The sequence below is a fragment of the Chinchilla lanigera genome, unplaced genomic scaffold (genome assembly GCF_000276665.1).
Source record: "Chinchilla lanigera isolate Chin_1 unplaced genomic scaffold, ChiLan1.0 scaffold00034, whole genome shotgun sequence".
Classification (NCBI taxonomy): Eukaryota; Metazoa; Chordata; class Mammalia; order Rodentia; family Chinchillidae; genus Chinchilla; species Chinchilla lanigera.
Genome location: NW_004955435.1, coordinates 4810386 through 4837304, shown reverse-complemented (window position 1 = coordinate 4837304; position 26919 = coordinate 4810386). Strand labels below are relative to the sequence as shown.

The 26919-nt window shown below is 43.3% G+C and overlaps 2 protein-coding genes across 3 annotated transcripts in view; one reads left to right on the top strand and one right to left on the bottom strand.

The window, feature by feature from the left end:
• Sass6 (SAS-6 centriolar assembly protein) overlaps window positions 1-5021 on the top strand; it is a gene marked incomplete at its 5' end in the record, with an annotated part of 43794 nt that extends 38773 nt beyond the window's left edge. The window contains 3 exon segments of the mRNA XM_005389097.2: window positions 1247-1341; window positions 3041-3135; window positions 3229-5021. Of these exon segments, the coding sequence (XP_005389154.2) occupies window positions 1247-1341; window positions 3041-3135; window positions 3229-3335 (297 nt within the window).
• A 454-nt stretch (window positions 5022-5475) lies between these two features.
• Window positions 5476-26386, bottom strand: Hiat1 (hippocampus abundant transcript 1; the record flags this gene model as incomplete). Of its 2 annotated transcripts, XM_005388793.2 has the most annotated exon segments (11): window positions 6530-6824; window positions 10098-10261; window positions 11103-11200; window positions 12549-12661; window positions 14095-14166; window positions 14887-15000; window positions 15214-15432; window positions 17282-17396; window positions 18983-19110; window positions 19774-19836; window positions 26291-26386. In XM_005388793.2, coding segments are annotated over 11 exon segments (1389 nt in total), but the record flags the coding sequence as incomplete, so codon positions are not given.
• Between the last annotated feature and the right edge of the window lie 533 nt (window positions 26387-26919).

The window sequence follows — 26919 nt, the reverse complement described above, 5'->3', positions numbered from 1 at the left end:
AGGCCTCCCTCCGCCCTGCGCGCCGCGGGGCGCTGCTCCCCGGGATCGCGGTCGCCCCGAGTGTCCGTTCTGTGCGTTCTTCTCATTTTTAGTGGCCGCGCACTGTCAGACTGACCGCATTTTCTACCCCTTGTTAATCCCCTCCGATTGCGTATTTTTCTCTAAGGTATGTTAGAATCAGCTTGTCCCATTTTTATGAGACGCTATTACGTTAAATGTAGGTTGACGCAGGAAGATCTGGTATCTTTGTATTACTGGATGCCAGTAGCCAAGTACCCATATATTCTCCTAATTTACGTGTTTATTTACACTAGTATCTATTCATTATGGGTTTTTACCCAAAAAGTTCATACTTACTGTTCACGGAGCCCTTTGTTTTTCTATGGAAGTGGTCGTTCTTCTTCTTTGATCTATTAATGTGGTTTGAGTTTGTAGACTTCACAATATATGACCCACTGATATAAAAGGCCTGGTGTAAAAGTCGTAAGAATTACTTTAAACTGTAGCCGGGTGTGGTAGTGCCCGCCTGTAATCCCAGCACTCCGAAGGCTGAGGCGGGAGGATCACCATGAGTTTGAGGCCAGCCTGGGCTACATAGCTCAAGGGTGGCCTTACTACACAGTGAAACCCCAAAAGTAAACTATGTACCTCATATACTAGTTGAGGTTTTTGCATAGATTCTTGATTACTTTTGACTACTTCAAAATTCAAAGCGCACATTTGGGAACCTTAAATAATAAACTTTGTAAGTTTTTAAAAAGGGAAGAATTTTTAGAGTGCATGAAATAGAAAAAGCATTACTGTAATCCTCAGTGACTTTTAACACTGTCACACTTCCTTCACCTGTTAGTGTCATGTTTGTAGTACACGGTGACTACGGTCACTGTGGAAGTTGGTGTATGTACATATAACCCTCAGTGATTAGGAGATCATTGTGTGCTTGCATGACAGAGAATTTTTCCCTAAGAAGAAATACAGTTTTTATTATCTCACAGTAGGAGTTACTTGCTGGGTGGGGTGGCACATGCCTGTAATCCCAGTACTTGGGAGGCTGAGGCAGGACTGTTCCAAGTTCAAGACCAGCCTGGGCTATATAGTGAGTGCAAGGACAGCCTGAACTACAGAGCAAGACCCTGTCTCAAAAACAAATACGCTGTAAGCATAAGCAGTCTAGATCTATCAGTAATCATGCAGCCCCCCACCCTGATTACAGAACTGCTTACACGAGATGTTTTCCTCTTCACAGGTTCAGTTTAACTTGCAGTTTACAAAACCAAGTACATCACTAGGGGAGACTCACTCGGGAGCAGCAGCAGTTCCATGCTCAACTGACAAGGAGAAGTGAGTACTCACCGACAGGATATAATGCTTGTGGTTTTAGAGATCCTAAGAATTTTTATCCTTTTTTGTATAGTTCTGCACATCTTTATAGAGCCGTGATGTCTTTTGCACCGTACACCCTGTTTATACAGTACCGTAATTTTGCTGATTGTACTGTGCCGTACACTACTGTAGTTTTCTGTTCTGGTAACAGTACTTGCATGTCAGAGTTATCCAAATAAAAGCAAAGTCATCAAGTTAGAGACGCCTTTGAGCATTTCTTTGTTCTGAACATTGTGATACATATACTGTACACAGTTCCTCATTTATGACCGACTCAATGAATGACCTTAGTTGGGGAGTGGACTTCTGTCATTAAACGAGGAGAGTCTGTACTTCACGGACGACGAACACCAACAGCAGTTTTCCTAGCACAAAGTGACGCTCATATTTGCAGTCCACAATCGTCTGATAACAAAAGTGTTGTTCGATTAGAATTTTTGTTTACAGTTTGTTCCCTTGTTGTCAGCTAACGAAAAGTACAGTGACTGTCAAAAAAGATAAAGTTATAATTGAAAAAATACCTCTTCACTCGTCTATTTTCTGAACAGTGGGGAAAGACTCGGCAGTTAGGGTTACGGCTGTAACACCGTTGGGGAGACCCTTCACGACTGACTGCCGACGCGCTGCTGGGGAAGTTGCTGGCGCTCGCGTAGATTGAGAAAGGAAGGACGTGTGGTAGAAAGGGGTACAATACAGACCTGTCCATTTTCCTTTACACTGTCTATTAATGTGATAAATATCATGTATTAATATGATATATGACAGTGATCACTTTGAGTCACTAAAATTTTTCAAGAACTTTTGCTCAAAGGAAAAAGAAATCTTTTTTTTTTTTTTTTTTGGTTTTTCTCTGGTACCGGGAACCGAACTCACGACCTTGCGCTTGCCAGGCAGGCGCTTTGCCGCTGAGCTAAATCCCCAGCCCCTTAAGAAATCTTGTTCTAAGTATAGGATGAAAGAGAATTAACTAAATAATGGTACTCTCCAGCCATATACTAAATATTTTTCTTTCGCATGTCTCACTTATGTGGTGGTTAAGCCTTGGGAAACTCGCATTTCCCCCACTGCCCTTGTCCCACGGTGGAGGACCGTCTGGTTGTGTACAAGCTATACTCGCCTAGGGAGCTAGTGAGGTGTGTGATCTGAGCCCAGTTAACCTGTATGCTTTAGTTCTATTACTTTGCTCTCAGTCCTGAGGCGCAGACCCGGAGCCCGGAGCCCTCTGGGCAGGCACCCGCCCCTGAGCCCCCCGCCAGCCCAGTGCTCATGGAGAGTACAAGTCAAGTAGCCCCTACCCAAGAGTTTCACAGCACAAGCTCCAGATTTTGGAAGTTTTTGGATTTTGCAATATTTGCACATACATGATGAGGTATTTTAGGGATGGGGCCCTAAGCCTAAGCACAAAGTTTATCCATGTTTCTTATGTACAGAGGTTGAAGTTACTTCATGTAGTATTTCTAGGTTGCCGACATTTTCCTACGCCCCGTCACATGAGGTGGTGTGGAGCTCGCTTGGTGAACGTGCTGCTGCTCAGTCAAGTCTCGGGTTCTTGGGCTAGAGACATCCCGCTTCCGTGTCTGTGTGTGTTACACAAGCCTTCGGAAGGAACTCAGAAAATCAGACTTCAAAAGAGAGTAATTACTGTTTTTCTTTCAAGTGGTGAAAATTCAGGGCTGGAATCCAAATATTTGAAGAAAAGAGAAGATAGCATTCCTTTGCGTGGGCTCAGCCAGAATCTATTTAGTAATGCAGGTGAGAAGACACTTCTGAACTGGATTTTATACAGCGTGGCTTAATTAGATGTAGAGATGTAGTAACAATAACCATTTCTGTCCTCGTGTGCAGAGCATCAGAAAGACGGCACTCTCGGAGCGTCGCAGGCCGCTTCCAAACCCACAGCGTTCCCGTCCGCGTCTTCGGCCTATTTCCCCGGACAGCTGTCAAGCAGTTAGTTCGAGCTCTCTTTCATGCATTTACGGGCATTAGAGACTCAGGGGGTTTAAAAATCCTACGAGAAGGCCAATCCTGGGCAGGCAAGTTTCGAGCATTGCTCGAGCTACTGCGGCTAGATTGGGCCCCTTACAGCACAGGTCACTGTACAGGAACAAGTGTGTACCTGGGAGCTGAGCATCTGTGATGATTTCTGGGTCTCTGCGTCAGTAATATGAATTTCACTAAGGAGTTATCAGTCCTTACCAAGGATGTTCTAATCATACTGAAAACCTGAGTAAACTGAAACCTGCTCAGAAAATGGAAACCAAAGAGTGCTAATAATGCATTGTACCAGTTTCACGGGTACCGTCCATTCAAGTTGCCACCTGACAATTATGAGGGGAATGACTTGCCTCCTAAGAGTCTCCAGTTTTTGTTCTTCTATTAAAGGGCAAAGTCCTAATGCTACCTTATGTGACTGAAGTTGAGTTAAACCTTCATAGCAAGAAATACAAGTACTTTCCTTGAAACATTTATGTTAGCTATTGGGTCTGTTAACTTTTTATATACTTACACAAATAAACTGGACACTGTTTATATGACCAGGTTAGGTGTAAAGTGTTTTAGTCATGTGAGCGGAAGTTTGCAGGATTTGAATACTTCTTGAATAGTTTACACTCATCTAATTTTTCTCAATTTGGAACTTTATGGTTTCATCATTTTATATCCATGGAATTTTGTTTTAAAAATTGGAACTTTATAGAATCTTTAATGTAAGAGTATCATGAGTATTCATTGTACTTGTTTTTATACCAGTATTTGGATTCCTTTAATGTGTACTTAATAAAGTAAGGCAAAAGAACTATTTCTTCTCTTCCCTATTACTAAAAATCTCAATTAAAAACTGTTCCTTGAGACAAAATGCTTGTATTCATCCAGAATCATAGGACCCCATTTCACTTATTCACACTCAGAATACAGCAGCACTATCTTTGAGAGCCCGCTCTATCAATTTTTGTTTGCAAAGTGCTAATGCTTGTGATCATTTAAAAATTATTTTTAGATACTTTACAAAGATGAAGAAAAAGACGTTTCAAGGTGATACACCAACATTCCTTGATTTATGTTAAGACAAAGAATCTTTGCTGTTTTTTGTTCTGTTTTTAAATAGCGCTATCTTCAGTCCTATACTTTGAAACTGTTGGTAACAGCTATCTACTAGGGGTCTAGTCACAAAATTGAGTAACTAGTATTACACACTGACTTTTCTCTCTTAAATACACCATACTATAAGAATAGTAACAATAACTTGAAAGCATGTATTCCGGAAAGAAGTCTCTTGGCAACACGGGAACCTGCTTTGCTGTAAATACACTGTAACATGTATATGTATTATATATATACAACACAGGGTTTGCATGGAATATGTGACATACTGCTAGCTTTAAAAATTATATGCATAGAGATCCCTTTCCATATACACACAGAAAATTCAATTTTGAAGTTATTGTAACGTCAACCTATTAGAGATTGTTTTGTATTAAATATGTATATATAGACTTCTGTGTGCTAATTCTTTGCCCTACCTCTTAAAATTTCAATTGAAATTGTTTTCCAGTGTGTAACTGTACATGTGTTAATAATCAAATGTCATCTTTAACATTATTTCTGAGTTTTGTTAATAAAGTTACTAAAATACATTGGGATTATGACATGAAAAAGTCTTTTAAAAAGCCTGTATAACCCAGTTACTGAGAGGAGGCTGAGGCAGGTAGCATTTCGAGATGCCGAGCAACTTAGCCGGACCCTGGTACGGCACTTACGTAGCAGGCGGGGGCGCTGGGTCCAAGCCCTAGTGCTGCAGAGCCTGAACGTGAAAGAGACAGGCCTGAGCTGGCCTAGTGTACACCGTCTGCACTTGCTTTTCTGTAAGAGCATTTTTCGTCGTTGTTGTTGTTGTTTCTGTTTTTTTTTCCGGTACCAGGACTTGAACTCACGACCTTGCCAGGCAGGCGCTGTGCTGCTGAGCTAAATCCCCAGCCGGGTAAGAGTGTTTTACAGTGCGGGAGAAACGGAACTGAGCAGACACTGCATCACCTGCAAACAACTACGGTAATACAGCCAAACCAGCTCCTCGAGTAGCGATTCACAGAGCAAGACTTTTTTTATAAAAATCATTAAAATATTTAATTTTATTAACAGAATATTTACATTTTTATGACCTTATTTAACCAGTGAGTGTTCCAAGTTTAAAAAGCTTTAGGCAATAACCACACACAAGATGAAAACAGTGTAAACTATACAATAAACTTTATGTACATTTTTTACAAAGTAACACTTTTAAATAATATAACTGGACACAAAAATATACACTTTAGAGAAATTCACATCAGTAATTGTATAAAGCTCTCTTCTAGGGTCCTGAAAATTTAGGACAAACATTAGCTCTGTAAATAAAGTGTTACTGTGACAGTCCTGAAAGGCCACTATATATATTTATCTACATATAGATATCACATTGATATTTTCAAGGCTACCAGCTGTACTATATAATTTTTAGATTACGTATTCAAGTGTTGAGGTTCTGATGATTATGCAAACAAACAAAAAAAAATAGTGGTATAAAGAAGTAACTAGGGAACAAATCCGAGCCTGCATTTATGGAATAGGCTCTCACCACCCTAATTTAAATTCTACATGGCTGATATTTCCTCACTCCAAAAACAGTAGCGAGTATGTTTAAAATAAAATTACTGCAAACAAGCTTGAAGCATGATTCAGATTTAGTACAATTTTCTTAAATTTTCTGTTTAATGCAAACAATTCATTTACCATTTATTTTAGTGCATCTGCATTAAGGCTTTGAATTATTTGATCCAAGATTTTACAATATTAAAATCGGACTCAGGATTTTACAGTGTTAAAAAGGAACAGGTTCACAATCATAATACCTACTCAGTCTCACTGAGTCAGCGCAGAGTTAAAGCTCAACACCTTCAGGAAATGGTAGCAGAGAAATATACGCTAATATCTACGAAGTTACATATATACTTTTCAACTAAAGGATGTATAATAAAACCGTTTAGTGGCAAGAAAGTGGTGCTAATAAACGAAAGAAATGGTAACATCTTTGGAAAACTGTCCAGTTCTCTTAGTTCCTTCTTTAGTCCCCGTGGAGTTCATGCAGATACATCTCTTGAGCAATCCTAAAGTACGCTGCAGATGGAAATGGAATGTACATCCAGAACTACGGTGAAAACTGAGACCTGGGTGCTGACAGCAAAGTCCTCCTGACGCGGTCGTCACACGTTCGTGTCCTGGAGTAGAGGTTCTTTGGCCTCCCCCGGCGCCTGCGTGCTGTGCGGGTGGCTGTGACCGCCGCAGTGCTTTCTCCAGCTGCTGGACCGTAAGCTTAGGTTGGTGTGTTCGGGAATAAACAAGGCAACAAGCAGAGCCAGCAGTACCGAACAGGCTCCGAAAAGGAAGGGAGGCCCCGGGATGATGGAGTTCTGAGGATGAGAAGAGATCATCAGGGTTTCTGCACAGACGCACCTGTCCATAAGAATCAACTAACTGTTGTGAATTACAAGCCACTGATTTTACTAACGCCATGGTTACACGCATTCCCTTCTCTGGAGAAAGGGGATGTTCCCTGTCAACGTAAAACTCTGGAAATAAGGACTGCTAACACAATCCTCAGAAAAGGAAGGACAGGGTTACCATTTGCTCCGGCTATCCCACTGCGCAGGCATCCCTAAGTAACTCAGGTCAGGGACGTTCACCGCGGCACAGCACCAGCCCGGGCGCCCGCCAAGGGACACAGAAAATACATGCTCGTGGAGTATTAATTCAGTTGTGAAAAACAGAACTGTCATTTGCAAGAGAAAAGATAGAAACGGAGAGCGTCATCCAGAAGGGCAAGTGCTCGTGTTCTCCGTAATAGGTGGCATCTGAAACGACGACACGAGCGTGGAGACCGCTGTCAGACAGCGAGGGGATGGGGCGGACACGGTCAAACTGCGTACACCGAAACTTCCTCTGTACAATTAACAGGTGGCAACCTACGCGGGACCCTCCCGCATCGAAGGAGCTTTCCTAATCCCCATTCCTTTCCCCAGTAAATTTTCCTACTCTTAAAAAAATAAAACATCAATAATAGCACCAAAGACACTAGAAAATGAAAAGGAACTAGCAAAACAGCTGGCACAGAAATACTGTATCATCACTTTTAGCACAAAATCTGCAATGAGGTGTCAATGCCTTAGTTTGACAGCACTGCAGGAAAGCATACAGTGTTAATCCCAGAAGTAAAGTCAACTATCATTTCATGTGGTTTGAAAAGGAAATTATATGCAGGAGGTAAGATCAACATTTAAAAAAATCAACAGCTTCTCTATACACCAACAGCGAACTAGCCAGGAAATCAAAAACAGTTCCATTCACAATAGCTTCAATAAAATACTCAGGGATCAATCTAACAAAGGAGGTGAAAGATCTGTACAGTAAAAATGACAGGGAAGACCAACACTGAAGACAACAGCAGCTAGAAAGGCCTCCCACGTCCACAGATCAGCACAATTAATATTGTTTAGATGGCCGCATGTTACCAGAAGTGACCTGCAGAGTCAATGCAATCTCTATCAAAACACCAATATCCTTTACAGTACTAGAAAAAACAATCCTAAAACTCATGGAAACACAAAAGATGTAGAACACTCCAAGCAATCCTGAGGAAAAAGCAAGACGTGGTACTGCAATACCCAACGACGCTAAAATCCCACAGCATGGGACAGGCATGGTGGCCACGCCCACGGCGCCAGCGCTGGAGAGGCTGAGGCGGGATGACCACTGAGAGTGTAAGGCCAGCCTGGGCTACACAGTGAGACGGTATCTTAAAAAAAAGGAACAAAAAGGCCAGCACGATAGTGGCACCAAAACACACACACAGACCAGTGTAACAGAACAGAGGACACAGAAAAAGCAAGTATGGCTATGTGATTCAGACAAAAGCCAAAACACAAACCGGAGAAGAGACAACTGTCTCTACTGATCAGTGCTGAGGAAGCTGGATATCCACTTGTGGAAGACCGCAGACAGGTCCTACCTGTGAAGCTACAAAGACTAATTCAGATGGATCAGAGACCGGGGTATACGACCTGAAACTGCTGCAACTGCCAGAAGAAAACAGCAGAAACACTTTAGGCACAGGGAGACACTTCAGACTCCAACAGCACAGGAAATAATAGCAAGAATCAAGTCGGACTACATCAAATTAAAGTTTGTTCATGGGAAGGGCAGTAACAATGGAGAACCTATGGATGGGAGATACTCTTGAGAGAGGATTAAGATATAAAGGAAAAACCCTAAAAATCAAACAGCCCACTCAGTAAGAGAGCGAGTGAACTGAAGAGACACTTTCAGACGCACACATGGCCAACGACTACGAAAAAAAGGTTCAACTTCTTTAGCCTTCAGAGGTTTTTCAACACTGAGATCCCACCTCCCCCCAGTCAGAATGGCTGTCATCAAGAATACAAAACCGACTGGGGATGCAGCTCAGGGGCACAGCGCCGCCTGGCTAGCACGAGGTCCTGAGTCCGATTCTTGGGACCAAAAAACAAATGCTGGTGAGGCTGAAGGAGGAAAAGAACCCTTCCTCACTGCTGCTAATCTAAGTCTGCGCAGCCACCACGGAACTCAGGGTGGAGGTTTCTCATAAAACAGAAAGAGCTGCCACTTCATCTAGCTCTGCCACCCCTCTATACACTGAAAGGAAGTCACCATATCCCAGGGACACCCGCACACCCATGGTTACTGTGACACAGCTCCTAACAGCCACGATCAGAAAACAGCCTCGCTGCCACCAACCGAAGAACGGACAAAGAGCGCGCGGTGCGGGTGCAGGACACAATGGAGTGCAGTTACGAGGAAGAACGGAACTGTCGTCTGCAGAATGGACGGCCCTGGAGACCGCCACGCTGAGGGAAGTGCGCCAGGCTCGGACAAGCACCAGTGCTCTCCCTGACGCGTGGGATCTAAACGATGACACGAGACTAGAAGGGCCTGAGAGGAGGAAGGGATAACGGGGCTGGACAGGACCAGGCCCACACACGGAAACCCGACGTGTTACTAGGCATCGGTAATAACAAACATTTCAAGCTGTCAAAATAATTCTGAATCGACTAACAGTTAAAGAAAAAAGCACAATATTTAACCCCACATTATATTCACTCTTAGCAAAAAACTTGTATTTCCGGTTTGACTGGTGTGTAACACGTTCTTTTTTTTTTTTTACTCAGAAGTAGGCTTAGCTGGTTTTAACATTAATGTGGAATTCTAAGTAAGCCAGAAAACGATGCGTGTGTATTCACCTCAATGATTAACGCTGTCTGGCATTAACACTTTCAGTTACAAGGACAAAGTAAAGCAAACAAGTGAACGGAGACCCAGAACGCACACTGCACGAGGCAGCTGACCAGGGAGCTCGGAAGAGCCTCACCCGAGACACACAGTGCGCAGAGAGGCAGTCGGCATACACTGCTGGATGGAGTGTGACGAATTACACAAGTGTTTCCTTCTTAGTAATAAAAGACTGGACAGCCATTTCCCAGGGAGGTACACAGGAGGACACAGCTCCCTTAGACTTCGCTGCGTTTTGTTTCTACCCCTCCATTTTCTGTTTTCATAGACTTTGGCTGTGAAGTGTTTTACTCAGTCCAAAGTAATTTCACGACCATAAACATCATCGTGAACTACACAACTTCATGTGCACGAGGAGTTACCTGTTCGAAGTGGTGCTGAGGGCTTGTGTTTGTCCCCAGGTCCGTCCCTGTTATCGGCAGTTCCTTAAGCTCCACATGGAATATGTAGAAAATGAACCCGTACAGGGCTGGCCCCAGGCCATTGCACAGGCCTCGAATTCCCGTTATCATGCCTTGCACCACACCTGTGTTCACAGAAGTCGTTTAGCATACTACGCGTACCTTCTACTCTCAGGACGAGTGCAAATGTGCCTCAACATGAAATCAAGGCTTCAAGCAGACCCTGGCAGTGAAACGACTCGGAGGCCACCAGCTCCACGGAGTGCGCCCTCTGACACCCACCCCTGCGTACGGGCTGCACAAAGAAACAACTACGTAAAAACTTCCTCGGGTAGGACCCAGCCGTGCGTTCCCCAGTCCAACTCTCACCTTCCCTAGAGACTGCTATACTAAAGACGCCTTCCGTCAGATGCAGATAGTGCTGCTGAGTTTGTCTGTGTCCCTGGGATTTTCTCTCCAATTTAAAATGCAACTTGCTTTTTGGTCTTCCTGGTTTTCTAAGTCACCACTGCCATTCTTTTGCAAAACCTGTTCCTTTCCTTCTGACTTAAAAAAAATCCTAGCTTTTTCAAAGACGTGCCTCCTCTGTTAGCGGTCCAATAATTAAATGTTCCTATCACAAAATCCTACGACTTTTATGTTTGTTGTATGTCTTTAGATAACTAAAACTATAACATTTAAGACTTTGATGAAAGGACTATGAATGCATCCCAAACTGTGTAACAGAGCAGACAATACATGTTTAATGAAACTGTTACTAAATTTCTTAACAGGGCCACATACTCAAAGTGAGAGACAAGGGAATGTATACCCAGCTAGATCTGCTCTTCTTGCTTACCACTGATAGCAATTTTAAGATTCTCTACCGTAAAGACGCAGATTTCAGTACTTGTGCGCAGTACAGAGAAAACAGAATTAGAACTTTCTGTGCTTTGCAGTAATTATCACTGGCTCCTGCCAACTCACCCTGTTGATCAGCATCAGCAGTCCGTGAAACCAGTGCACTAACAGCGGGAAAGGTAATGCTAGACATGGCCGCTACTGCCCCCGCAGCCCACATCATCCTGTAATCAAAGAGGCAAAACAAGAAAACGAATGCTTCTTTCCCACAGCACCTACCAAAGCCTACCGACTTCTAATCAAGTCGCACTCACTGTAAAATGGCTGCGGGACTTCGAAGGTCTAACCCTGTTATTCTCAAAAAGAACGACTACTTACTCACAATTCAAAAAGAATTCACAACTTATTCACAAATGTAAGTTTTTAATATGACACTGGGATATCATGTCAAACTGTGAAATGTCATGGGCCTTATTTCTGGAGGAAGTGGGGATAATAACGTACGGTACAGGTAAACATCAAAATGCTTCTAGACATGAAAAGCTCACAGGGGCTGGGGACGAGGCTCAGAGGTAGAGTTCTTGCCTTGCATGCATAAGGCCCTGGGTTTGATCCCCAGCACCACACACACACACACACACACACACACACACACACACACAGAAGAAGCTTGTAAAGTCTTCCAGGGAGGTCCTGATTTGGGGCAAGACATCACTGATAAATCTTTCAATTGTAGAGTACATAAACAAGATGCTCTTGCCCTGATGTTTAAAAAAAATGTTTTAAGCTGGACATGGTGGTGCACGCCTGTAATCCTAGCACTGGGAGGCTGAGGCAGGAGGATCACTGCGAGTTCAAGACCAGCCAGGGTTACAAAGTAAGCACAAGGCCAGCCTGAACTGCACAGCAAGACCCTGTCTCAAGAAGACAAAAAAATTTTTAAAAGTAAATGTTTTAGATCAGTTAAGCTGCGAGCACCTGTGTTAACAGCCTGGAAAACTCTGCCCAGCGAAACACCCCTGATGTTTCCCTACCCCCAAGTCCAAACAGAGACAAGGCGGTGGGGCTGGCTGCTTGGAGCTGAGCGCACACCAGGGAGCTCGGTCCACAGCACCGTGCCTAGCAGCGTGCGCGGGGCCCGGGCACCGTCTCACCCATCAGCTCCCTGCGGGCAGCCGGGCTGCAGCAGAAGCTGAGACCCAGCAGGAAGCCAGGGCCAGACAGAGGGGCTCAGCCCCTGCTCGCTGCTGTCAGCGAGGACGCCCACGAGAAACACGACAGCGCCCCCTGCCACCTGGCCGCTGTGTGCTCACGCCTCTCCTAGTCTCACAGCGACCTGTGTGCCCTGCAGACACCCAGCGCTCAGTAACGTCGTGGGAAGTTCAGCCCGTCGCTGAGCTGCAGCTGTCCCCGCTCCACCCCTGGCTGCTCTAGCAGAGAACTAGTGGGAGACCACACCGCGCACTGCTGAAGGAAGTGGCTGCGGAAGACACGGGCCGTGCCGTCCCTGGGAAGCAGATGGAGTGGCAAACACACAGTGAGGAAAGCGCGCATCGAAACAGTGACACCTACCACGGCTCGGAGCCGAATCCGTACCACGCCAGCTGCAGGATCTGAAATCCCAGGCCCAGCAGGATGGTGTTCTTATTTCCAATTGACCTCATAAGTAAACTCAAGACTATGGTCTGCGGAGGAAAAAACAAGGACACCAAAATAAAGTTTTTAAAAAGAAAGCCTCCTTCGCAGTCTCACCCTGCAACAGCACCATGACTACTTTTCTGCAGCTGGGCTTTGCAGCAGTAGTTGTCCTGAGCATGTGCGAGCTCAGGGCTCCAAGGCGCGTCAGGCGCTGGAAGACCCCTCTGTGCCAGCTGGCCGCTTGGGAAGGAAAGGCAAGGAAAGGCAAGGAAAGGCAAGGAAAGGCAAGGAAAGGCAAGGAAAGGCAAGGAAAGGCAAGGAAAGGCAAGGAAAGGCAAGGAAAAGCACCCTTCTGTTCACACAGCTCCAGGGTAAGTCAGAGAAGTGAAGCTTACACTGTATTCAGAACATTTCTACTGGGGACAATTAAATCAGATGTTAAAAACAGGCTTATAACGTGTTACTGATGATAGATCTCTGCTTGTAACAGCTTTAAAGAAGTGTTTTCTTTTTAGTTTTGGGGGTTTTACTTTTTGTTTGTTTGTTTTGAGACAGGGTCTCACTATGCAGCCTAAGCTGGCTTCAAACTCGGGGTGATCACCTTGCCTCAGCCTCTTGTGTGCTGGGATTACATGCGTGTGCTACCACACCTGGCTTTCGAAAGGTTTTATACGTCAAAGTTAGTCCACAATGCTTATCCGTGATTTCTGAGCTTGTGTCTGATTTATCTCACTTAGCACTATGGTCTCAAGAGATACCCATTTCCCTACAATTCACTCAGATGTTCCCTACTCCATGGCTGACTATATATATATAATATATATACGTAACATCACATCACACGTTTTCTTTCATGTTTATCTCAACAGGGAATAAATCACTTGCAACAGCATACTTTTGAGGCTACCTATATAGTAGTATAGTAAATCATGACATAAAATGAAATTATCAGTATTTACATGCACATTATACTCTTCCATTCACTTGTTTTTGAAGGCCAACTAATCTACTTTTAATGTGATCGTTCTCTTAGAGATGGTTCCTAGGTGAGCACTGGCACCAAACGCCGTGTCAGGGGCTCCCCTAGCCGCAGCCTGGGGCCTGCACACGTCTGCTGGGCCAGCGGTGCGGGGGAAGTGTGGCCTGCTCCTTCCCAGGCTCACCAGCGGGGTCTGTGCAGGGCCGGGCCAGCCACGCCCGCTGGTCTACGCACACATCTCCCCGCGGGACGTGTGCCCTCGAGAGACTGCTCCTCCGCATCCCACACGCACATACAGAGGCCAAGTCCCTGTGAACAGCCTCAGCTCATCTCTGTGCAGTGCTGCCGCCTGGCTTTGCTAGGTGCGTACCGCTGCTACGACTGGCTAAGTACGGTACACATGAGATGGGATGTAAGAGCACCGCGGTCCGTCTCTCTGAGGTCCCACTGGGACGGCCAGCCGAGGTCACTATGACTCACCCTACCAAAAACGGAGCTCACCTGCGCGATAATGGAAAGGATGCCGAGGACCGCTATGAACGCCGCAACACTTTCCGGTGAAAATTTCATTATCTAGGTTTCCAGAACAAATAAAATTACTGAATGAAAAGGCATAAAAAAGTACCATACTAATGCAGCTACTTGTACATCAACATTAAATGGACCCACCCAAAAAATTTATAAACGAAGTTTTAATATGTAACTCATTTAATTCAATTTTTAATTCACTAAAAAAATTCTTTAGATGAAATACAATGAGTCAACACTAAAAATACCTATTTCTATGTTAGTTCTCTTAATCTGGTCACACTAAGTTGGAGAGCGGTCAAGCATTCGGAATCATTTTGCAGAGAAATGCTGTACACCGCTGCTACACTGCTTTGTAGAGGGATCTATGAAACACTCAATTTCCGCCTCGCAGGCCCAGTGTGAGGAGCAGAAAACTTGGCTGTGCTCTCCTTTGGGCTAGCTGCCCTCCCACGTAGCTTCTAAGTGAGAGAGACTAGAGGAGATGAACAGGCTGGGTTAAGGCACCCTAGGACCCAAGAAGCAACACAGAAACTCAAGCTGCTTGTCTTGGTAAGGAAAACTTTTGCCTAAGCCAAAATCTTATTAAGAAAGGAGTAAGAAGTATCAGGCACCCTGAACAAGAGGTTAAGTCTAGTAGACGGTTGTTTACAAAATGTACTGATCTTAATGTTCCCTGCTGATTACAGCTCTCCCAAGATAAATGTTTTTCTTGTGGCACTACGTAATGAAAGAAAAGGTCGCTTTGTGAGCACATGACCTTACCTGTCTGAGGTATAAGAAGAAGCTGGAGTACTGGCCGGCCTCCGGCAGGTAGGAGAGGAACACCGTGATGCAGATGAGCAGCACGATCGAGTCCTGGCCCACTTTCTTTAAAGACTAGAACAAGAAAAAGGCCGACATAAGGTCTTTCTTCCCTTTGCTACTGTACACAGACAACTAGCTGCCTTTTATAATGTATTTCGTTTCCCCAAATACCCGAGTAAGTATTTCAAAAGTTGTGGGGGAATGTATTGCAAAATACTAACACTGCAATCAGTCATGTACTTTTTTCTGTCTTTTCTTCTTGCCAAAGAGAACCAAAAAACTTACTGCAAAAGGGTCGGCCTGTTCCCAGGAAATGGGCGCGCCCCACGACGCCGGCCGCATCTTCTCGGGCAGTGACTCGGGCACCGCGACAAGAATGAAGCAAATGTCGAGCAAGGCTATTGCTGTAGCGAGGACCACCACTAAGCTGTCTCCATACGCCCGCCCGAGGTACGCTCCGATCGCAGGGCTGGTGACCAGACTGGCAGCAAATGTTGCTGAAACCTGCAACCAGTGAAGGACAGAGAGGAAGAGCTAGCTAGGGGACCTTGGCTACTTCACCTTAACCACATCACTCCTTTCACAATCCTGTTTATGCCAGAGCCGCTACTGCAGCATCCCGGTACGTGTACCACTTTTCTTGTACTCTACTTTGCAGGATGATAAAAGGATTAGATAGTTATCTAAAATATATGTACTAGCCTCTGAGGACAATAGATTCCAACTTTCCTTGAGACAGTGTCTCACTGTGTGGTCCAGGCTGACCTCAAACTCGCAGCGATCCTCCTGCCTCAGCCTCACAAGTGCCAGGATTACAGGCGTGCGCCACCACATCAGGCAGGCCCAACTTTCTTGTAAGCCTTGAAGCCTGCTGTGCAAATGAATCCTACTGGAAAATTTATATGTAAAACAGATGTCAGAGAAGAAAAAATATGTATTTTAGTTGAGGAAAAGCTGGGGCCTCGAGCACTATCCAAACACTCACTTCCTGTCAGCACTCTAGTCCTTAGGACACCACCGCCAATTCTTACTCCTCTTCAAGAAAGGAGTCCTGCCAGGAGTGGTGGCGCACGCCTGTAATCCCAGCACTCGGGAGGCTGAGGCAGGAGGATAGTTGCGAGTTCAAGACCAGCCTGGGCTACAAAGTCAGCTCAAGGCCAGCCTGAACTGCATAGCGAGACGCTGTCTCAAAAAGACAAGAAAAAAAAAGAAAGGAGTCTAGGGCCAGGGTTGTAGCTCAGCGGCACAAGCGCCTGCCTGACAAGCACAAGGTCCTGAGTTTGATTCCCTGTACAAAAAAAGAAAAGAAAGAAAGGAGTCTAAACGCTACTGCTGTGCTGTCTACTCAGGGACAGCTGAAGCAGAGACTCTGAGCGCTCTCCCCCGCTCCTCACCAGGAACGGCCACCCGGGGCCCGGCAGGCTGGGTGTGGCTGTGCTCTGAGCACGGGAGGTGGGGCAGGAGGGGCACCTGAGCAGGGTGTTTCTCACCGCAGCAGGCGGGTAGCAAACCACAAAGCAGTCTCAAAAAGGAAATAATGACAATAATCGTGTTAGGCCCCGGTACAGAACTACAGCTTATTGCGGGGTCCCAATGCGATGGGAGGCCGGAGAGAAAACGCTACAAAAAATGGCTTTCGCCCCAGACGGCTCACTTGATTTCTGACAACCCTTAGGCTGTAATTACTTGTTAGATCCTTCTTGCGTATCTACGTCTTCCTGAGAAACCACTTTGAAGGTACCTCCATGTATTACAGCAGCCATTGATATTTTCCTACTAATGTGTCCATAACTCTGTAATGTTTGTATTGTTCCTATGCTATTTCGTAAATGGATGCATGTTTATTATTATGTGTTTCCTACAACAACCATTGAGAATAGTCAGTGATTATTCAATTGGTCACTCATGTATAGCTCTATTTATGTTCTTTAGAAGCCACTTTGAAGATACCAAACCAAAGTATAGTACAGAAGCTATTGATAATCTCCTACCTCTTTTGTCTCTAACTCACTATTATCTGTCTATTTGTTTTCCTGAGAAACTGCCTTGTAGATAACAGTATGTAAAATAACCATTGATAATTTCCTACCACTTCATCTGTAATTTGGTAAGCCCCCCCTATTATTGTTATCCTTCTTTTACTCTTTAAAAAACAAAAAACTCCGTAAGGTAAAACATACTTCAAGTTCCATTCTGACATGTGACTTATAGGATAGTTTAATGGATAACTTTACATCTGATGTATATTTTTATGCAAAAAATAAAACTTGTACTGCAAGGTTTGCCTTCTTATAAGGTATACTTCTAAACAAGGTGTTTCTCAATCACAAAGGTGTAGGATAAACGTACATACCAAGCCGTAAGCCATACTTCTTTCATGCTCTTGGGTTATATCTGCTACATACGCAAATACCACCGAGAAAGTAACTGCGAAGACCCCAGAAACAGAGATGACAGCAAAGTACCACCTAACAATAAAAGACAATTGACAAGAAATATTAGAACAGCTGCCATTACTTGCACTTTCCTTCATTTCTATTAGCTAATTAGAGTAAGACTAATTTTAGTCAAGAGCTTTCTAAGACAGTTCACAGATCAACACTTCCATAAATCCTAAGTCACAGATACAGGAAAAACGTGGGTATAAGAAGTGGTCCTTTCCTTTCATCAGGAACACAGCATTTCAAAGAAAATAATGTGTTCACATAAATCTTTTACACAACTACTCAAGTGTTAAGTGGCTTTGTTGTTTCTACTAAATACACCACCAAAATAAAATCTTTGACACTTCGCTTATTCCTATTTTCCTCCACAGTACTACACAAAGCAAAATTCAACACACAGTTACTTCATATTTATTTTGGGCCTATCTACAGAAACTAAATGTTTTCTGTAAATTATCTTCAGCTCTTCAGATGTTGGCAAACTCAGTCCTCACACCGAAGGAACCTGAGCAGCAGTGCTCGTAAGGCTGACAACAGTCGCTACAAAGAATGAATATTTTAAAAAGTAAACTGTATTTTACTATAGATGATTCCAAAATATTGGCTGGGAGTAAGAAGTTTGTATTCTAATGATGTTTAGTTTTGTAACATCACATGTAATCCAAATGAACTTTCGAAATCTCATTCCACCAGCCTTTATCATTATAAAAATTTTTAGCACAGTTTTCCAAAGCGGTCTCCGCACATTTCCTAACTCCTTTGGTAGGATTCCAACTGCACAATCTCACCCGTCAGAGGAGACCCTGCCCCATCTGCCTCCCAGGTTTTCTGGACACAAAGTGGAAACAGTACAGTTCATCTGCGAAGCAAATTCACATTAGGGCTCCGTGGAGGAGGGGAGGTAACACGGAGAATAAGCCCAGTGCGCTACTCCGATGGCACGTTCGTTCTTTCTGGGATGCTGCTTCCTTTTCCTCCTAAGTTTGATCAGCGGCCCGAAGCCTAGTCTCGGAACTATGAGAAATAAATGCCTAAAACCTGACCAAAGAGATGCACACAGAGGCTGGATGGGAACCGTGCCAAGCTTCCTTGAGGAAAGCAGCACAGCAAGCCCTCGTGCCCGAGCAGCCGTCTAGAGCAGGACCGACAGCTGAGGACGGCAGAGCGGCGAGACGGAGGCCTGCTGCCCGGACTGCGGCCCCAGCCCCGGCCGGCTGCACTGCAGACTCTCCGCGTGGACAGAGGAATGAACTGCCTCGACTTTAGACAACTATTAATTTGGGCTGTGCTGACAGCACTAAAACCTACTGCTAATTAGTATAAACAATGGGAAAGTAGAACGTCAGCAACTCTACCCAGTCCCTGACACGCGCTCTGAAACCCAATAGCAGGTACGCCGTTGGTCTACATGTTTCCAACAGGAGCACCCGGTTTTAAACCTTTCTTAGGCAGTACATTTTAGGGGCCTTATCTGTGTTAAAGAACAAACTTATCAGAATAAAAACTAAACTCTATGTAGATAAGTTGGCAAGAAAAATGCAAGAAATAAAACATTAGGAACGCAATTCACAGAAAATGGTTTTACTGCTGTAATCTGAATATGCACATACCAGGGGCTGATCTTCATTAAAGGAATTGGGGCACATGTGAAAAACACCGTTAGCAGCAAGAAGGATTTTCGGCCCCAAACATCAGAAAGAGCACCAATCAGTGGGGCGCTGAGGAATGACAACAAACCCTAAAATAAAATTTAAGTAGAATCAAGGACGCCGTACATCTAGGAGCCAAAAGTAAATCATTTTACTATCATAATTTTAAATAAATCTGTTTCTAAAGTAAATAAATTTGAATAAATAACTTACTTGTCTACATACACTTTAAAAGTTTCAGGCTAGAAATACCTGCAGGGCTCTTGCTGGGTATTAAATACGAAATGCTCTAATGAGTTCGCTATCACAGTAACTCTGCATTAGCAGTTTTAGAAAGACTATCATCTGCTAACTGCCCATTTTATATTGATAAGCTACTTATTTTAATAGTAGTAGACATTTATAAAAAATGTATTTAATAACCAACACTTTACCACGCTGTTACAAATTTGCACTTACAGTTTTTTAGGACATAGTTTTCTTTTTTCCAATCTATATTCTCAGCTTATAAAGCACTAAGACCTCTGGAATCATGTGAACGCAAAACAGAAGAAATACGTGATTTATTATACACAGCTGGCAATATCTGATTCAAATCGTATTTAAAACCCAGTTAGCCCAAGGTATTATATAATCCCCCACACTACAGTCTAATTATAAAACTGGACATTTAATGGTTTACTCATTTAATTTAATAATACTGGCAGAATTACACATATATAAATATGTACATATAAACACGTATAACTCACCTTTACTCCTTGAATTAAGCCATTCATCAGAAATGTGTGTTTAGGGAAGGTTTCATGTAATACCTAAAGAATAAAAACCAAAATAAAAACGACATGCTACCTTTTAGTCTCAGTAAAATTTCTACATTTACATGTCAAATATCCCTTAATATAACCCAATTTTACTCCATACAAATTTATGTGTATGACACTATGCATGCGTATGTGTGAAGGCTAACAGTACCTGGTATCTATATGGCGTTTACTATGTTACAGGGCACTAACCTGGGAGCTTTACACACACTATCGTTTAACTTCCCAACAAGTCTGTCACGAATAGTACAAGCACAGGTGTAAGGCTGTCACGACCCCAACCGCAAGGCAGGCAGGGGACAGGCTCCAAAGTCTACGCCAGGTGCCCCGCTGCGTCAGCCCGAGCGGGGCGCTCTCTCCTGTCCGTGGGTTCATTATCTGGGATCCGAGACTAGGAGAGGGAAATTTTAACTACCAGAAATAAACATAGAAAGATTCCATAAAGAAAAAAACCCCAACCTATAAAATACATAATGAGTCACTCCTTCATCTCCACCGCCTGTTCTCAAACGACTGCCTCGATTTCATCACCAAGCAACAAGTGAACAAAGCGCTGGGAACTCAGGGGCTGAAAGAGTAACTGAAGGGAAGGACAACAGGAAAAATAAGCACACAGCAAGCACCCGTCCTTACGGCACGGAGCAGCGGCTTTGCGCAGGCTGTCTTAGAACAACACTGCAAGTCAGACCGAAGCGCAGCCGCACAGCTCAGGCGGCGGAGCTGCTACTCAGAACCCAATGCGTCCTCCACTACACAACACCGGCTTCCCAGAAGCAAGGGCAGCGAGGGCAGTGGGAAGCTCAGCGGGAAGAGCCTCTGCAGGGTTAGAACCGCTCCCTTTTCTTCAGTTACTCTTCCGCCAACACTAGAATTTTAACAAAATGTACTCACATTATGTAAAAATAAAGAAAATTAGCCGGGGATGTAGCTCAGTGGCATAAGCACCTGCCTGGCTAGCACAAGGTCCTGACTTTGATTCCCGGTACCAAAAAATAAAAAAATTTAAAAAAAAAAGAAGAAAATTATAGAGGACTAGGCATATATTTCAATAGTCAAGCACTTGCCTAGTATGGCAAGGCCCTGGGTTCAATCCCTAGTACCACAAAGAAAAAAATTAGAAATGCAATGTCAGTCAAAGAAAAGCATAACATGAGAAAAATCACATGTTTATGAAATTTATACTGTTTGCAGGAAGAGTGCCGTGAGTTCGAAGCTAGCCTGGACTACAGTGAGTTCAAGGCTAGCCTGCACTACAAAGCCAGGTCCTGTCTCAAATAAACTAATTAAAATAAAAAAAGAAAGGATCTACAGACAGTAAATAGTTCTTGCTTTTCTCAGCTTTGCAGGTTAGTCTCAGTCCAAGTACTCAACTCTGCCCTTGTAGGACAGAAATAGTCACAGAGTATATATAAATATATGAATGTACATGAGTGTCAACAAAATTGTATTCATAAAAACAGTCTGTGCAAGGCTGGGGATGTAATCCAGTGGCACAGCACCTGCCTGGCAAGTGCAAGGCCCTGGGTTCACCTCGGTACCAAAAAAGTCTGTGGGGGAAAAAAAGAAGCTTGTAAAAAGGAGTTGGTCCTCTGGCCATAGTTTGCCAGTCCTTGTTCTCACTGAAAAGATTTTAAATTCCTGAAACTGGTATTCCAAACTCTTTCACAGTCATCTATTTTTTTTCCCCAATTACTAAGGACCTATTCTAGGTACCAAGAACAGGCAGGACATTATAAAACATGCACGCCTGCAGTCCCAGCACTCGGAGGCTGAGCAGGACTGACGCAAGTTCGAGACCAGCCTGGGCTACAAAGTGAGCTCAAGGCCAGCCTGAACTGCATAGCGAGACCCTGTCTCAAAAAGACCCCCAAAAAAAGGCATAACGAATACCTACAAGAGGTTTACAACTTGCTAAATCACACGACCAAGGACCTACTTTGCCAGGCAATCTCTCACTCCAAACACTTCTCAATGCTTTAGAGACAGCTCTGTCTTCTGAAAGTCACTCGGGGACTACGGCGCTTGTCTGTGTGGATGTGGCTCCCATCGTCTACCCTACCCGCCTCCAGGCCTGTGGAACTGCCCCTCTGCTTCCAAACTTTCCTCTCTACAACAATTGTTCCTTTAAAACCAAGTAACTTATAACAACATTTTAACTAGAAATACAAAAATAACAAGTAATTCAATTGCGAAGATGTCTGATCTGTCACAATCTCTTCAGATTTGAATGAAAGATATTTTCTAAGAAATTTTATCAATCTTAAAATTTTTACGAACTTTGAAATTTTGAGAATAAGTAATCCCTACAACATTAAATGGCAGGGACTGCCTCTGTAGTAAAGGCGCACCCCGACAGGAGCGGTGCTGGCGTGTTTCAGGGTCTCACAGCGCCCGGCAGCCTGAACTGCAAACATCAGTGTACTATTTCTAGATTCACAGGTCTGTTTTAACAGTTAACAGACTTAAAAAAAAAAAAAAAAAAAAACAGTTAACAGACTTTTGCGGGGTTTTTTTGTTGTTTTTTTTTTGCTTTTTCTCCGGTACCGGGAATCCAACTCACAACCTTGCGGTTGCCAGGCAGGCACTGTGCCGCTGAGCTAAATTCCCAGCCCCAGTTAACACTTTTAAGAAAGAAAAATGCCATCAGTTGGTGCCTTCTTTTACCCCTAAACCCACCTTTCTGCACCTCCCAACCCCCCAGGGAGGGCAGTTATAAGAGTCCAAAGCAAAGATTACTATTAACAATGTTAATCTCTAAAAAGCCTCAAAATAAGCAAAGCCCACACTTAATATATTGTTCTTAGTTAATGATATTAACTTAGTATACAGCAGAATCACTTCTTAAAAAAAAATCATTTGCCTAGGCTTTACTTCTGAGTCTGATTTTGGCAGGACAGGTTTGAAGGCCCAGGTATTTTGAAAAAATTCCCCAGCATCACTGATACTCACTTCTTGTTACAAAACCACTGAGTTAATAAATTACACATTCTAACTGACTGACTGTCCATCCTGCTGGCTACCTCATCCTAAGGGGAAAGGTAAGGGCCACCATGAAGCCCCAGGCTCTTACGTAGCCCAGAAATGGAGGCAGGCTGTGGGAGAACTTTCATGTCCTACTTACTCATTTCTGCACTGCTTAATATTTTATAACAGCAGTCACTGGCCCTGGTTCCAAAAGGCAAGACGTGCATGTTATATATGAAGAAAGGCACGTACACACAGATTGAATGACCAAAGGTCAAAGGACCTGAAACAAACCTGCAGATAACCAACACAAATCCTCCGTATACCTTGAAGTAAACCGTTTCTGAATTATGTAGTGTCTACTGTAATGTAAATACTAAGTAACTGTTACACTACATTAGTGTGATGACATGAGAAAAGTCTGCACGTTTTAATATAAATCCAATTCTTTTTAAAGTATTTTCAATCTGAAGTTGGTTGAACCTGAGGACGTAGAACCTACAGATTCAGAGCACCAGCAGTACTCAGGCAAAAAATAAAGCTCTGATCTTCACACTTGGACTTTCTTCTGAGAAGATGCTTGATCTTAAAAATCTAACTAAAACAAGCCAGGTGTGGTGGCACACACCTGTAACCCCAGCACTCGAGAGGCTGACGCAGGAGGATCCCACAAATTCTAGGCCAGTCTGCACTACACGGTGAACTAAAGGCCAGCCTGAACAGCAGAGTGAGACCCTGACTCAATAAATAACAAAAACATTAAAAAACCAAAGAAGTGTGAACACAGTAATATTACAGGCAACCGTAGTAACCATAACTCATCATCTTAGTAACCATTTTAAAAATAAAGTATAAAGTTCAAACATAGAAATTAAGTGTAACTACTGTAACAATTATAGAAAACAAATTGGCAACAATGTTATAGCAGTTATTCCAAGAAATGCAGCACTTCCCACAAATTAGCACCTTTCATTTTCCTAATCAGAATCCAGTATTTTAGCCTGTAATCTTAGTACTGTGGGAGGATGAGGCAAGAGGATTATAAATCTGAGTCCAGTCTGGGCTGGACCTGTCTCAAAATAAAAAAGACCCTGTCTCAAAATAAAAGAAGAAAAAGGGCTGGGAAGGCAGCTCAGTGGGAAGGACATGGGTATAATAAGAAAAAAAAAAATAGTAATTAGTATGTTTAAAGCAAAAGCATAAAAAGGGGGTGGGGGTAATGAGGGCTGGAGGTGTGGGTTACGGGAGAGTGCTTGCCTTACACGTGTAAGGCCCTAGATCTGACCCTTAACACTGCCAGCCAACAAAAAATAAAGACACACGCACTCTTCATTTATGTAAATAACTAAGCATATACCAAGGATAAAGTTCTCCCGTGTCCATTAAAAATGAAACTCTTTTCCTTATTCTTAAAGGAAATAAATTTCTCTTCGTCCAACTGGTGGGAGACCTATCCCACGTTACACAAAAAGTTGACATATCTATACAGTAAAGCCAGACACAAAATTTTTAAGGAGGTATACACACTTCAAATGCTGATGACAAGTTATGGAAACATTACAAAAAGCCTTCTGAAAAGTTGCTAATAGCCGAGCAGTCCAAGAACCTCAACCATCTAAAATGTGAGTACCAACCAGTTAACGACCAGTACTCCCCAATGCCCTGAGCACCAGTCAAGCAAGCCTAGCTTGAAATTTCAAGGCTACACGGTAGCCGTAATCAGGTTTCTTAACTTTTGTAAGCCAAGGGAGCTATGAGGATTAAAAAAGAGAATGTACTGTTCAAACACCTGAAACCACAGCAGTGATAACCCACCAGCCAGACCCGCACGTTAGGCCGGTAGCAGATTACAAGCACACCAGAGCACCAGGGAAGCTAACAAACAATCCTGAGAGCGCGGAGTTACTAAGGAGCCTCAGGAGCCCCGCACAGGCGGCTGTGACAACATATCGAAGTTACGAGTGTCACAGCGATTCGCACCACGGTTCCAAATCACAGTATGTGGGTTACGAAGGCAGGAAATGTGTACATTAATTTCTGAAAGAGTTCCATCAGAAATTAGTAAACTAAAAAAATAACTGGCTAATTTGTAAGCCCACATCACAATTTTATTTTGAAAATTCATTTATGCAGAACTGGCGATCCATTACAGGTAAAGGAGCAGTGCTTCTTAAAAAGGAAAGGACCTCAGCCAAATACATTCAAAATGGCTTTTTGCTTTTGTGTGCGGTAGTGCGAGTGGAACCCAGCCCCTTCACACGGAGCTACACCCCAGTCCTCACCCCAGGGTTCTCACCATTATGTCCGTTTTTCAGGGACCTACTTCAACTTGCAACGCACAGTTTAATATAAAAATAATGGTGTTTATTTAAAGATTTCCTTTTCGGGGCTGGGGATTTAGCTCAGCGGCAAAAGCGCCTGCCTGGCATGCGCAAGGTCGTGAGTTCGGTTCCCAGTACCGGAGAAAAACCAAAAAAAAAAAAAAAAAAGATTTCCTTTTCTTCTGACTCTTAACAATACTCATAAATATGCCCTATGTACTCCTGTTATTTTACATGTACAGTAACAATTCTGTAACTGTAGGTAAATAGGCCAAGAAATATGGGTTGTAAATGTAGTTCAATCTACTTAAGTCATCCAGGTTTTGAAAAACACTTTTGTGAAAAAGCTTTTAAATAACAATGATCACACTCATGAATACATTACGTATATGACTTTAAAAGCTCTGTTTTCTAGGATTTCATAAGCTGTACATCTAAACTTCCTTTCAGCCAGGCATGGTGGTACATGCCTGTAAGGACTCAGGAAGCTGAAGCAGGAGGATTGTTTTGAGTTTGAGACCAGCCTGGGCCACAAAGTGAGCTCAGAGCCAGCCTGAACTGCATGGGGAGACCCTGTCTTAAAAAGGCCAATCAATCAATAAATCAATAAGCTTCCTCTCAAGATATTATGACCTTCTACCACAACTATCTGTCCCTCATTTAGCTCCCTTTATTTACACTGATAGAAAACTAGCCATCATCTGAGTCGTCTGGTTTGTTAGAGGTCTTTTCTAAGGTTCCAAACCTTAGAAAATGTTAAGTAAAAGCCAGCTCTACTCTTTCTAGACCTTTAGCACAAATGAAATTTCTGTTTGGAAAATGCAAGTGCAAATGAATCTCAAAATAATTACACCATATAATGTCAGTCGCAAACTTTTCTAAACCTGTGGTTTCAGAATCCTTTCACGCTGTCCAGAGTGGTGATTAAGCCTCTGCCTGAACTTGTCAGATGACACACTAAAACCAAACACTTCCACCACCACCCCACATACTTTTTAGTAAGGAAAAGGAAAAGGAAAAGGAAAAGGTTAGAACAGACAACTAAAGCAGTAAGACACAGGAAAGTACTGAAGAACTAAACCATGGAACAGGAAAAAAGAGGGAGCCAAAATCAGAGAAAAAGAAGTTTTAGAGTTAGTGATAAGTTAAAGATTACTTACCACCAAGGTGGGTGCCGTCAATAGTCCCCAAGCAAAAAACTCCAAAAAGATGACGATAACCGCATGATAGACACTGGGAGAACCTATTCCTTGAGGCTGCAAAAACAGATTTTTTAAAATGTTAAAAAGTGCATTCCAGAATTATTAAAATGACAATAACCAATATATACTTATTAAGAACATGCAGGCATGCCTCACTTTACACTGGAGATACGCAGTCCTAACTACCGCTGTTTGGGCTCTTCAATCAACCTGAGTAACATTTTCAGATCAGGACTTCCACGCAGGCAAGCAAACCTTACCTCTTCAGACCGTAGGCTTTCAAATACACTCAACAGCTTTCTGCAGAAATACCCCCAGTCTGGATATCGCTGCGTGCTGAATGATGCTTCCTCATTTTTAATACTGTCATAAAGCATCATCAACCTTTAAAGCAAGTGTCTCTCCTAATCTAGAGAATCTGGGTACCTGAACATCCCTTTACTACAGAAAATCCCTCCACTAAAATCCCTTTACTGCAACTGAGAAGCTTGAGAGGCGGGGGACAGCTGAGGGAATACAGCTGGGAATGAATTCATACAAGATCTCATTTATTTGGCAAATATTACAGAGCACCTATTACATACCAG